This window comes from Tenrec ecaudatus, chromosome 2 (genome assembly GCF_050624435.1).
Source record: "Tenrec ecaudatus isolate mTenEca1 chromosome 2, mTenEca1.hap1, whole genome shotgun sequence".
NCBI lineage: Eukaryota > Metazoa > Chordata > Mammalia > Afrosoricida > Tenrecidae > Tenrec > Tenrec ecaudatus.
In genome coordinates this window covers 196,923,084-196,935,033 of record NC_134531.1, presented here as the reverse complement: position 1 = coordinate 196,935,033, position 11,950 = coordinate 196,923,084, and the positions used below count along the sequence as shown (strand labels likewise).

The 11,950-nt window shown below is 38.1% G+C and overlaps 1 protein-coding gene across 1 annotated transcript; it reads left to right on the top strand.

Moving 5' to 3' along the window:
• Positions 1-2,348: 2,348 nt before the first annotated feature.
• On the top strand, positions 2,349-8,489 carry LOC142440291 (olfactory receptor 2T11-like). The gene is made up of 2 exons (XM_075542769.1): positions 2,349-3,255; positions 8,404-8,489. Exons 1-2 carry the CDS (start codon positions 2,349-2,351, stop codon positions 8,487-8,489), a joined length of 993 nt encoding a protein of 330 aa, XP_075398884.1.
• Positions 8,490-11,950: the final 3,461 nt, after the last annotated feature.

Below are 11,950 nucleotides of genomic sequence, written 5' to 3'. Positions count from 1 at the left end.
GGGTCATGGTGTGGGGAGCAAAGGTCAATTGTCATACCATGGATCACAAATAATTCTGTTTTACATTCTACCTTGTTGAGTAACAACTAGGGTCTTAAAAGTTTGTGACCAGTCATCTAAGTGAAATGGTGGCCACTCTATGTATGAATTAAAGAAGAGAGAAAAAAGAAAGAAAGAAGAGAATGTCCATCACTCATAGAAAAAAATTATCCAATAGACTAACATCAGTCTATACAACTCTGAGACATGAAAAAGGAGATGGTGCCCAGCTACCATGACCAACTGTTGTGAAAGGGATCACATTAGACAAGCTTAGTGGTCAGATAGAGACTGGTAGAACCTCTAGGCTATAACCTTTATTCATCCTTCCAGACTAAATCTTAACTCACTCCCATGACTCAAATGTCAGGCAAACAATAGACAAGTCTATAAGAGTAACAACACTAATATGCTATTCATAGCCTAGAATAATCAATCATTTGAGAACAAATGGGCAGAATTCACTAAGAGCATGTCAGACAAGGGAAAAGAATCAGGAGAAAAGGAGGAATGGAAATAAGAAACACAGGGTAGAAGTGGTATAAGTGGTGTGACAATACGGGGATTACGATCAATGATAAGAAACAAAGTCTGTATGAGTTGTTAAATAGAACATTGATGCTTTGACAACCTTCACAGAATTTTCATTAAAAGCTTGAAATATTAATTATGTAATATAAAACCCTTAAAGTAAATTCCAAATGAGAGCAAGTGCTTCATTTCCATCTCTAATTCACTATAGGTTATTGATGTTTACACACACACACACACAAACTGGATCTGAGAATATTACTTTCATAAATCAAGAAACAAAATAAAAAGTATGTTTATATATGCCATAATAATGAAAGGGGTTTTGTGAGAAGAATGCTGTGTATTTTCATTTCTTTCAAAGGGAAAGATTTCTCTCAAAGGTGAGAGAGAAAAGCTTGGGGGATTATAGGGGCTCTTCCATGGGGAAAATCATGTTTCTCAAAGGATCCCACGAGAGAAGCTGGAAAATGTTATTCAAAGACTTCAGTGGAGAAGGAAAATACAAATATTTATGTTGAAATTCAAATTAATTAAAGTCTAGGGACCACATTCCCACAAGTCATACCCTTTACTCAATTGGCCTGTGGATTTCACATTAATGCCCATGCCATAAATTAGCATTTAACCTCCATTGTTCAGTTGACTGAAGAAAGCTTAAATATAATAAATTCTACAAAATAAAGGGAATAATTCATAAAAAACACTAGATAGAAACCAGGAGATAAGACCACATCAAGGAAAATTATCTGGACATGAAAATATTATATGGTAATATGTTCATAGAGCAATAACAATATTCTTTTTCATTGGAAATCTAATTTAACATGTTCATATTTTCCTCATTTCAAAATAGCTCTGTAACAATTAATCAAATGACATATTATTTGCCCGAAAAATAACCGTTGTGTTTAATAAGTTAGAAAATGCATGCTTTTAAATAACTAAATTTTCATAAGTGATGAAGAATTTCACCTCATAAATTGGTCAAATGTAGAAAGAAGGAAATATTTTCTAAATATGTTTACTACTATAATGCTATCTAAGAAATTATTTTATATGAGTCGAGAATAAGTAAAATAATTTTCAATTTTTCAAAATAATTACTGATTAAATTTCTCTAATTTTAATTCACTGCTATCTAGTCAATTACAACTATGAACTAAATTATAGGACAGAATAGAACTGTTGTTGTGGTCTGAGACTAACTATTTAGGAGAATAGAAAGCCTCGTATTTTTCCTGAAAATGTATTTTTTCCATAATATTGGTTAAACAACTATGTTGTGGAAGGCAGAATTCCAAATGACCTCTTTGATAATGTAACTGAGTAGAGTTTTAAGTCTAACTTTAAAGAATTGGTAAATAAATTTCAATGATAAGAGCAAAAAGATTATTTTCATCAAAAGAAACAGTGCTTTTGGAAAATAGGAAGAAACGGAATTGTTTTGACTCATATTTATGTAGTGCTGTTTGGACTCAGCTTTGGAGGTGAGCATTATATTACTATACTTTTACATATAACAGAACTGAGACTCAGAGAACTTAATGTTCTCAAGACCACACATGCAGTGTGTCTTTCAAGTACAGTGAGCACTTATTGCCCCAGTCTAACTTTAATCGTAGATTTTATAATGAACCACCTTCTGTAACTACTTAGAAAACACATTAGTCTAAGAGACTATGTGGCAACTGATCCAAGAAAAATACACATTGATGAATTTCCATCCCTCACATTCTCATTAGGTTTCCCCAGACTAACACAATACTAACAGAAACATGAGAAGAGGAAATGACACATCAACCACAGACCTCATTTTCCTGGGACTATTTCCTGATATGGGAGAGATCAGCTTCCTTGTCTACATCATTCTCCTGAGCTACATCATTGCCCTCTTTGGAAACACCATCTTGATCCTACTCATTTGGGTGGATTCTCGGCTCCACACCCCCATGTACTTTCTTCTCAGCCAGCTTTCTGCCATGGATTTAGTTCTCATCTCAACCACTGTTCCTAAGATGGTCACTGATTTCTGGGAGGACAAGAAAATCATCTCTCAGGTAGGCTGTGGGATACAAATGCTATTTGTTATAACCATAGAAGGTTCTGAATGTATCCTCTTGACTCTGATGTCCTACGATCGCTATGTTGCTGTCTGCAACCCACTGAGGTACTCCGTCATTATGACCTCCACAGTCTGCCTGCAGATGGCTGCTATCTCCTGGATGATTGGGTTGCTAAATGCTTTAGTTCATACAGTTTATACCATGCATTTACCAATCTGTGACTCCAGAGAGATTCACCATTTCTTTTGTGAGACTCCAGCTATACTGAAACTCTCCTGCGAGGACACTTCTGTGTATGAAATGACTTTGTTTGTCACGGGAATAGTTTTCATCCTCATTCCCTTTGGGCTCATTCTGACCTCCTACGGCCTCATTTTCCTGAGTGTCTTTCGTATGAATTCTCAGAAGGGGAAGAAAAAGGCGCTGGCTACCTGCTCCTCCCACCTCACAGTGGTAAGTCTCTATCTAGGTTCAGGCTTCTTTATCCTTATGGTACCTCCAGCTATGTACACAGAAAGGCAAAGCCAGGCGATTTCTTTGTTCTACAACATTCTCACCCCTATGTTAAACCCCATCATCTACAGTCTGAGGAACAAGGAAGTGTTGGGGGCTCTAAGAAAATTCCTTGCCATCGGATAAATTCCAGAAAAATGACAGAAGACATTGGAGTTGTGGCAATGTATTTTATCCCAGTCTTTCTCAACCAGGGGTGGTGAAAATAATAGAATAATTAGATGCACTTATCACTAGGAAAATTATTCACTCCAAAGTTAAAAAAGAAAAGGTAGCAAATATAAAATAACGCGATTTCGGTATCACACAAATATTAGTGTTACTAGAAGACTTAGTGTTTCCATTTATAATTGTCTAAGTTATATTATGACTTTCTATTTTTAAAAACTCATGAATAAACACCTATTAGGACACATATGATCTTTAAAAACCCTACAACTTATCCAGAGTCAATTACTTTTAAATACTGGCATACACACTCCTGATTCTCCTCTCCCACCAGTGGTTGGTAATCTCTATTCTAATTTATAGCTCTATAACTTTGTTCTCATATTTCATATGAGTTCTTATCAGATTCCCTTGAATAGGTTTCCACTAATAGTGACCCTATGTACAACCGAAGGACACATTGCCCAATCCTATTCCAAACTCACAATTGTTCTTGTATTTGACGCCATCAATGCAGCCACTTTGTCAATTCATCATGTTGACTCTCTTTTTCTTCATCCATTCCCTGTTACTTTACAATGCATGATGTCCTTTTTCAGAGACTGGTCTCTCTGACAACATGTACCAAGTACATGAGATGCAGCTTCGCCATCCTCGCCTCTGGGAAGCAATCTGCCTGGAATTCTTCTAAGACAGATTTCTTTGTTCCTTTGGGACACAAATTACATATTATTCTACTTGCATATGCCACATAAGTAGACTGATACAATAATTTTTTTCTTATAAGATTATTTACTTAGTGTAATATTTTTAAAGTTTATGCATGTAAGATTTTTTACTAGATTCCATTTTAGAGATGAATACTATTCAATTTTACATGTATTTTTAAGGTTTATGCTTGTTACATCTTTTACTTGATTCCATTTTATAGATGAATAATATTCAATTTTACATGTATTCCATGTTTAGTCTATCCATTTATCTATTTAGGAGCATGTATGTTAACTATTTTAACATTACTATTAAATATTTTAAAATTAATGGTGTGAACATTGTATACGAGAATATTCTGGAGTATCTACTTTCAATTATTTTGGATGGCTAGGAATAGATCCGCAGTGTTAAGGACTAGTTCCATGTTTATCTTATTAAGAAACAGCAAACTGCTTTCCACAATACTTCATTCATATGCTATTTCCTATGATGCATGAGGAATCCAATTTTTCACACCTTAATAATGACTGAGCCCATTTATCTGGAAATTTTGATTCTAGTGGTTGTGAATTGATAGCACATTGTGACTTTGATTTGCTTCTTTTGATTAATGATGAGTATCTTTTCATATGCTTAGTGGTCATTATAATTATTTTTGGTAAAATTTAATATTCAAATTCTTCTCAATAATTTCCAATGCTTTCTTTCCTTTTGGAAAGCATGTACTTGTACCAAGTATTTTCGAGTTCAACATTCTTCATATATGTAGTCCACTGATAGATCTTATGCTTATCATGTTGTTCATTTTGTTTGTTTTCAAATATATCTATCACCCTTAAAGAAGTTCAGTATCCACCAAGCATGGAGTCTTCCTTCTCCAACCCTGCTGACAACTATTAGTAGCCACTAATAAACTTTGATCTGTATGCACTTACCATACTAATTCTGTGATGTATTTGCTTTTGTTGTTTGGTTTTAAGAGTTCTTATATATTCAGGTATTAAGTCCATTAAAGAAATTATTTTCAAATATTTTCCCATTGTATAGGTTGATATTTCCCTTTGGAGACAATGTTCTTTGACAAATAAAATTTTAATTTTTAAAATCAAATTTAACTATTTTGGTTGTTTATTGATGATCATGATGTCAAATAGAAGAATCCAGTTATGAATTAAGGGTCAAGGAGATTAACCTGTATGTTTTCATGGATTAATTTTATAGTTTTTAATTCAAAGCTAGGTTGTTGGCCCATTTGGAGTTCAATTTTATATAGAGTGTATTTATAATTTCATCTTCATTCATTTTATAAATAATTTTATTGGGGGCTCTTACAGATTATAACAATCCATACATCCATTCATGTGTCAAGCACATTTGTAAATATGTTGCCATCATCATTTTCAAAACATATTCTTTCTACTTGAGTCTTTGATATCAGCTCATTTTCCCCCTCCCCCACCCTCACTCACTCATGAACTCTTTATAATTTATAAATTAATATTTTTTCACGTCTTAAACCAATCACTCTCTCCCTTTACCCACTCTTCTGTGTCTGTCCCCCTCAGAGGGGGTTGTATGTCTATCATTGTGATCGATTTCCCATTTCTCCCCTTATCTTCCCCTCCTGGTATTGTTATGTACATTATTAATCCTGAGAGGTTCATCTGTCCTGGATTCCCTGTGTTGTGAGTTCTGATCTGTACCAGTACACATTCTCTGGTCTTGCTGTGTTAGAAAGGTAGTGGGTGAGAGGAAACATCAAAGAACTAGAGCAAGATTGTATGTTTCAACAGTGCTATACTGCACCCCGACTGGCTCATCTCTTCCATGTGGCCCTTCTGTGAGAGGATGTCCAATTGTCTACAGATGGGTCTGGTTCTCCACTCCACCCTCCTCCTCTACATCAATATGATTTTTTTATTCTTTGTCTTTGATGCTGAGACCAGATCCCATCAACACCTCATGATCACATAGGCTGGCATGTTTCTTCCATTTAGACTTGTTTGCTTACCAGAAGGATAGTGAGGCAGTTCTCAAACTGTGGGTCATTCTCAACCTTTGGGGGTTGAATGAGTCTTTCACAAGGGTCGCCTACAACCATGAGAAAACACATATTTCCGATGGTCTTTGGAACTGAGACATGCCTCCTCTATCTGTCTCCTGCCAGGTCTGCCCACATGCAGATACACCCACATACAAGTACGCGGCATGGTGACATCATTGCACCAAACCCATCACATATACCACATATAAATACAGGTATATGTGACAGAGTTCATGCCATAATGCAGTTATGTGGACCAGTCACACGTGTGTAGAGAGCAGCTACTGTGTAGAGAGAAGCTACTAAATAGAAAGCAGCAGTATAAGTAAAACAACACGTCATAAATTATATTTACTGGGTAAATGTAAAATCATGTACTGTAAAATCATCAACTACTGAAAAAAATCTGTACCATGGGAACTTAATCTGGATGCTGATTGGTCTTTTTATATTCATCTTTCCTTGATGTGAATACTGCTCTTGTGATAATATGAGATATGTTAAAAAGGACACAGAGAATGGTACGTCATAGGAAACTAATGAACTGTATTTACTGAACTATGCCATGTATCATCGTTGGTAATATTAAAGCTATTGTTATATATTATTTTCACTAGCAAACCATCCCATGACAATGGATTGTGTATAGAAGAATGTTAAGAAAAGAAAATACAGTGAGGCTATTTTTAAAATCATTTTATGAGGCTGGTACAACTCTTATCACAATACAAACATACATACATTGTGTCAAGCACACTTGTACATTTGTTGTGATCATCATTCTCAAAACATTTTCACTCTACTTGAGCCATTGGGATCAGTTCAATAATTAAAGCAGGAATTGAGAAACTGCTATTCGTTATTTGTTGTGAAGTTTAGCAGCCGAATCTATCAAGCCGAAACAATTAAAACTCCATTTTGATAGCAAGCATCCAAATATTGTTGGCAGGAATGCCACCTATTTTAGAAGCAACGCTGATAAACTCAAGAAAGCCAGACTGGACACTGGTGTCAAGTACTACAAACAAAACGTAGTAGCTGTGGAAGCTTAATATTTGGTGGCACTCAGAATCGCCTGAGTTATGAAACCTCACACCATTGCTGAGGATTCACTATTGCCAGCGGCCATAGTGAATCCTTATCTAATGACTCTGTCCTCAGAATAGATGACTTGTCTGCTGATATTCTTGATCAGGTAATCCAGGAAATTATATCTTCTCCATTTCCAGTATATAGCATCCAGCTTGATAAATCTCAGATGTTGCAAACTATTCTGTTACTGGTTTGTGTGAGGTGTATTAATGATGGTGACTTTAAAGATGAGTTTATTTTTTGCAAACATCTTGAAACAATAATCACTGCACATGATGTATTTGACAAGGCTGGTTCATTTCTGAAAGAGCATAAGATCTCTTAGGAAAAGGTTTGTGATGTTTGCACAGATGGTCCTCCAGCTATGCCAGGATGTTGATCTGGATTTCAACGTTTGGCACTGAATGAGTCACAAGTCATCAGAACTCATTGTATGATTTATTGATAAATATTAGCAGAGAAGACACTGCCACAAGAGTTACAAGAAGTAGTGAAAAGCATCATAAGTTATGTCAACTTTTTAAGGCAAGCACTTCAAAGAGTCAACTGTTTTAGCAATCATGCAACGGGTTGGATGCACCAAGTAATGCTCTGCTATTTCACACTGAAGTAAGATGGTTGTTGAGAGGAAAAGTTGTTTTATCATTTTATTAGAGGTTCATACAACTCTTATCACAATCCATACATATATACATCATGTCAAGTACATTTGTACATATGTTGCCATCATCATTCTCAAAACATTTGCTTTCTACTTGAGCCCTTGGTATCAGCTCCTCATTTTCCCCTCCCTCCCCACTCCCCTTTCCTCCATGAACCCTTGATAATTTATAAATTAATATTATTGTTTCATATCTTACACCATCTGATGTCTCCCTTCACCCACATTTCTGCTGTCTATCCCCCATGGAGGAGGCTACCTGTAGACCTTGTAATCTGAACCCCTTTTCTCCCTCACCATCCCTTCCACCTTCCTGGTATCGCCACTCTCACCACTGGTCCTGAGGGATTCATCTGTCCTGGATTCCCTGTATTTCCATTTCCTATCTGTGCCAGGGTACATTCTCCAGTCCAGCCGGATTTGTAAGGTGGAATTGGGACCATGATAGAGAGGGGGGGGGGAAGCATTCAAGAACTAGAGGAAAATTGTATATTTCATCACTGTTACACTGCACCCTGACTGGCTTAACCCTACCCACACCCCTTCTGAAAGGGGAGGTCCAATTTCTCATAGATGGGTCCTGGGTCCCCACTCCGTACTCCCTCATTCAAAATGCTTTGATTATTATTATGGTGGTTTGGTTTTCTTTTTTGGTCTTTGATGCCTGACCTGATCCCTTAGACACCTTGTGATCTCATAAGCTGGTGTGCTTCTTCCATGTGGGCTTTGTTGTTTCCCAGTTAAATGGCCCATTGTTTATCTTCCAGACTATAGGACTCCAGATTCTATATCTTTTGACCACCGGACACCATCAGCTTTCTTTACATTTTCTTATGCACCTGCTTTGTCTTTACCAATAGTGTTGGGGTTGGCTGGTGTGCTTATTCCAGGTGGATTTTGTTGTTCTTAGCTAGATGGCTGCCTGTTTACCTTCAAGTCTTTTAGTCCCCAGACACTATATCTTTTGGTAGCTGGGCACCATCAGCTTTCTTCATCACTTTAGCTTATGTGCCCACTTTGTCCTCAGAGATTGAGTTGCGACAGGCTGGTGTACTTCTTCCATGTTGGTTTTGTTGTTTCTCAGCTAGATGGCTGCTTGTTTATCTTCATGCCTTTAAGACTTCATATAGTAAGACTTCTTTTGGTAGAGAGGAAAAGTTTGAACTTTTTGATGAACTCAAAGCCTTTTTTTTTTTTTTTAGTTGGACTCCTGGGGCTTTTTATTCAATCTTCAACTCCTTGGGACTATTCTTTTTTTTGGGGGGGGGGGTTCTTTTTTTTTAAACAATTTATTAGGGGCTCATACAACTCTTATCACAGTCCATACATATACATACATCAGTTGTATAAAGCACATCTGTACATTCTTTTCCCTAATCATTCTTTTCTCCTCTTTTCTTTTTTTACATTTTATTAGGGACTCATACAACTCTTATCACCATCCATACATATACATACATCAAATGTATAAAGCACATCCATACATTCCCTGCCCCAATCATTCTCAAAGCATTTGCTCTCCACTTAAGCCCTTTGCATCAGGTCCTCTTTTTTTTCCCCTCCCTCCCCTCTCCCCCCTCCCTCATGTGCCCTTGGTAATTTATACATAGTTATTTTGTCATATCTTGCCCTATCCGGAGTCTCCCTTCCCCCCCTTCTCTGCTGTCCCTCTCCCAGGGAAGAGGTCACATGTGGATCCTTGTAATCAGTTCCCCCTTTCCAACCCACTCACCCTCCACTCTCCCAGCATCGCCCCTCACACCCTTGGTCCTGAAGGTATCATCCACCCTAGATTCCCTGTGTCTCCAGCCCTCATATGTACCAGTGTACAGCCTCTGCCCTATCCAGCCCTGCAAGGTAGAATTTGGATCATGGTAGTTGGGGGAGGAAGCATTCAGGATCTGGGGGAATGCTGTGTTCTTCATCAGTACTACCTCGCACCCTAATTAACCCATCTCCTCTCCTAAACCCCTCTATGAGGGGATCTCCATTGGCCGACACTTGGGCCTTGGGTCTGCACTCTGCACTTCCCCCTTCATTTAATGTGGTATATATATATATATATATATATATATATATATACATATATATATATATATATATATATATACACACACACATACACACATACATATATATACATATACACATACATACACATACACACACACATATATCTTTTTTTTTTTTGCATGATGCCTTATACCTGGTCCCTTGGCACCTTGTAATCGCACTGGCCGGTGTGCTTCTTCCATGTGGGCTTCTTTGCTTCTGAGCTAGATGGCCACTTGTTCACCTTCAAGCCTTTAAGACCCCAGACACTATCTCTTTTTATAGCCGGGCACCATCAGCTTTCTTCACCACATTTGCTTATGCACCCATTTGTCTTCAGCGATCCTATCATGGAGGTGTGCAGTCAATGATATGATTTTTTGTTCTTTGATGCCTGGTAACTGATCCCTTTGGGACCACTCGGTCACACAGGCTGGTGTGTTCTTCCATGTGGACTTTGTTGCTTCTGAGCTAGATGGCCGCTTGTTTATCTTCAAGCCTTTAAGACCCCAGTCACTATCTCTTTTGATAGCCGGGCACCATCAGCTTTCTTCACCACATTTACTTGTTCACCCACTTTGGCTCCAGCCGTTGTGTCGGGAGAGTGAGCATCATAGAGTTCCAATTTAATAAAAGAAAGTATTCATGCATTGAGGGAGTGCTGGAGTAGTGGCCCAAGGTCCTTCCACCACCTTAATGTCAAAGCCTTTTTTAATGAGAAAGCAAAAGCGCAGTTCAAAGTACTATTCAGCGATAAAAGTGAACTTCAGAAAATACTTACTTGGTTGACATCATAGCCATCTTGAATGAGTTAAATTTATCATTGAAATGCCCTACCTCAATTTGTCTGAAAAGATCAATCATTCCAAATAAAACTTCAGCTTTGGGGGGAAAAAATTGAATGAAAATAAAATTTACATGTTGCCTACCTTATCTGCTTTCTTTAAAGAACATGACATTTAACCAGACAAAATATTACGATGATAATTTCTGTGAAAGAACACTTGCACATGCTTGCAGATGAAATTTCATTGCACTTTCCAAAGCTACATGACACCTCATTTGCTCTTGCCAGAAGCCCATTCACAGTCAAAGTTTAAAATGTTCCTGAGACAGCCCAAGAGGAGTTCAATGAATTTGTAAACAGCAATGTAGCCAGAACTGATTTATCTACAATTCCAGTTACAAAATTCTGGATCAAGTGTTTGCAGTCATATTCTATTCTTTCTGAGACTGTGTTGCACCTTCTTCTTCCATTTCCAACAACATGCCTTTGCAAAACAGGATTTCAAGCTTGTTGGTTATCAAGTCTAAAAACAGAGGTATACTTGTTGTGGAAGATGATCTTCTTTGTGTTCTTGTAATGACTGCCCCCAAAATTTGTGATATGACTTCCGGGAAGATTGTGATGTAGTAACACATACCAGAGGGACTTTGCAGATTTCATCCCAGGAGAGTTGCTTAGAGGGAAATTCAACAGCGCTGGAACTCAGGAGGAGCATCATAAAGATAAGTAGGCACAGACCCACAAAGTTTTGAGGGGCTGGGGGCTTTTGGCTTAGCACAGTCGAGGCCGGGTGGGGCTTAACCTTAGCCCTGCCACTGTCTGTGCCAAAGCTGGGACCATTTGGAGCCCTCAATGGCCTTAATCTCAACACAGCCACAATTTGCTGCCCCCTGCCTCAAAACAGTGACTCAACCCTTGCAGCCCCAAGGGCAGGGATCAGGACTCAGCTACATTGTTACTTTTATTTCCCTATTATCTCTATATCCCCACAGTCTCAGTGGGCTTGCTTTTTAATTTTTTTCTTCTTCATCTCTTTCCTGTTCTCTCACACTCCACTGCTGATCTCCAAACCACTCCCCTTACCCTAGGGAATTTACACCTGTTCCACACTCAGCTAGTGAGCTCCACTCTGTACAGCTAGCTCGAGGTTGGGGAAAGCCCAGCCGACCTCCACTAGGGGATACTCTGCCCAACTTCTTACCGGGGAATTCCTGCTCGGCCAACATTTGTCAACATTACAAGCTGTTGCAGGAACCTCTGCACAACCTCCACAATACCAAAGC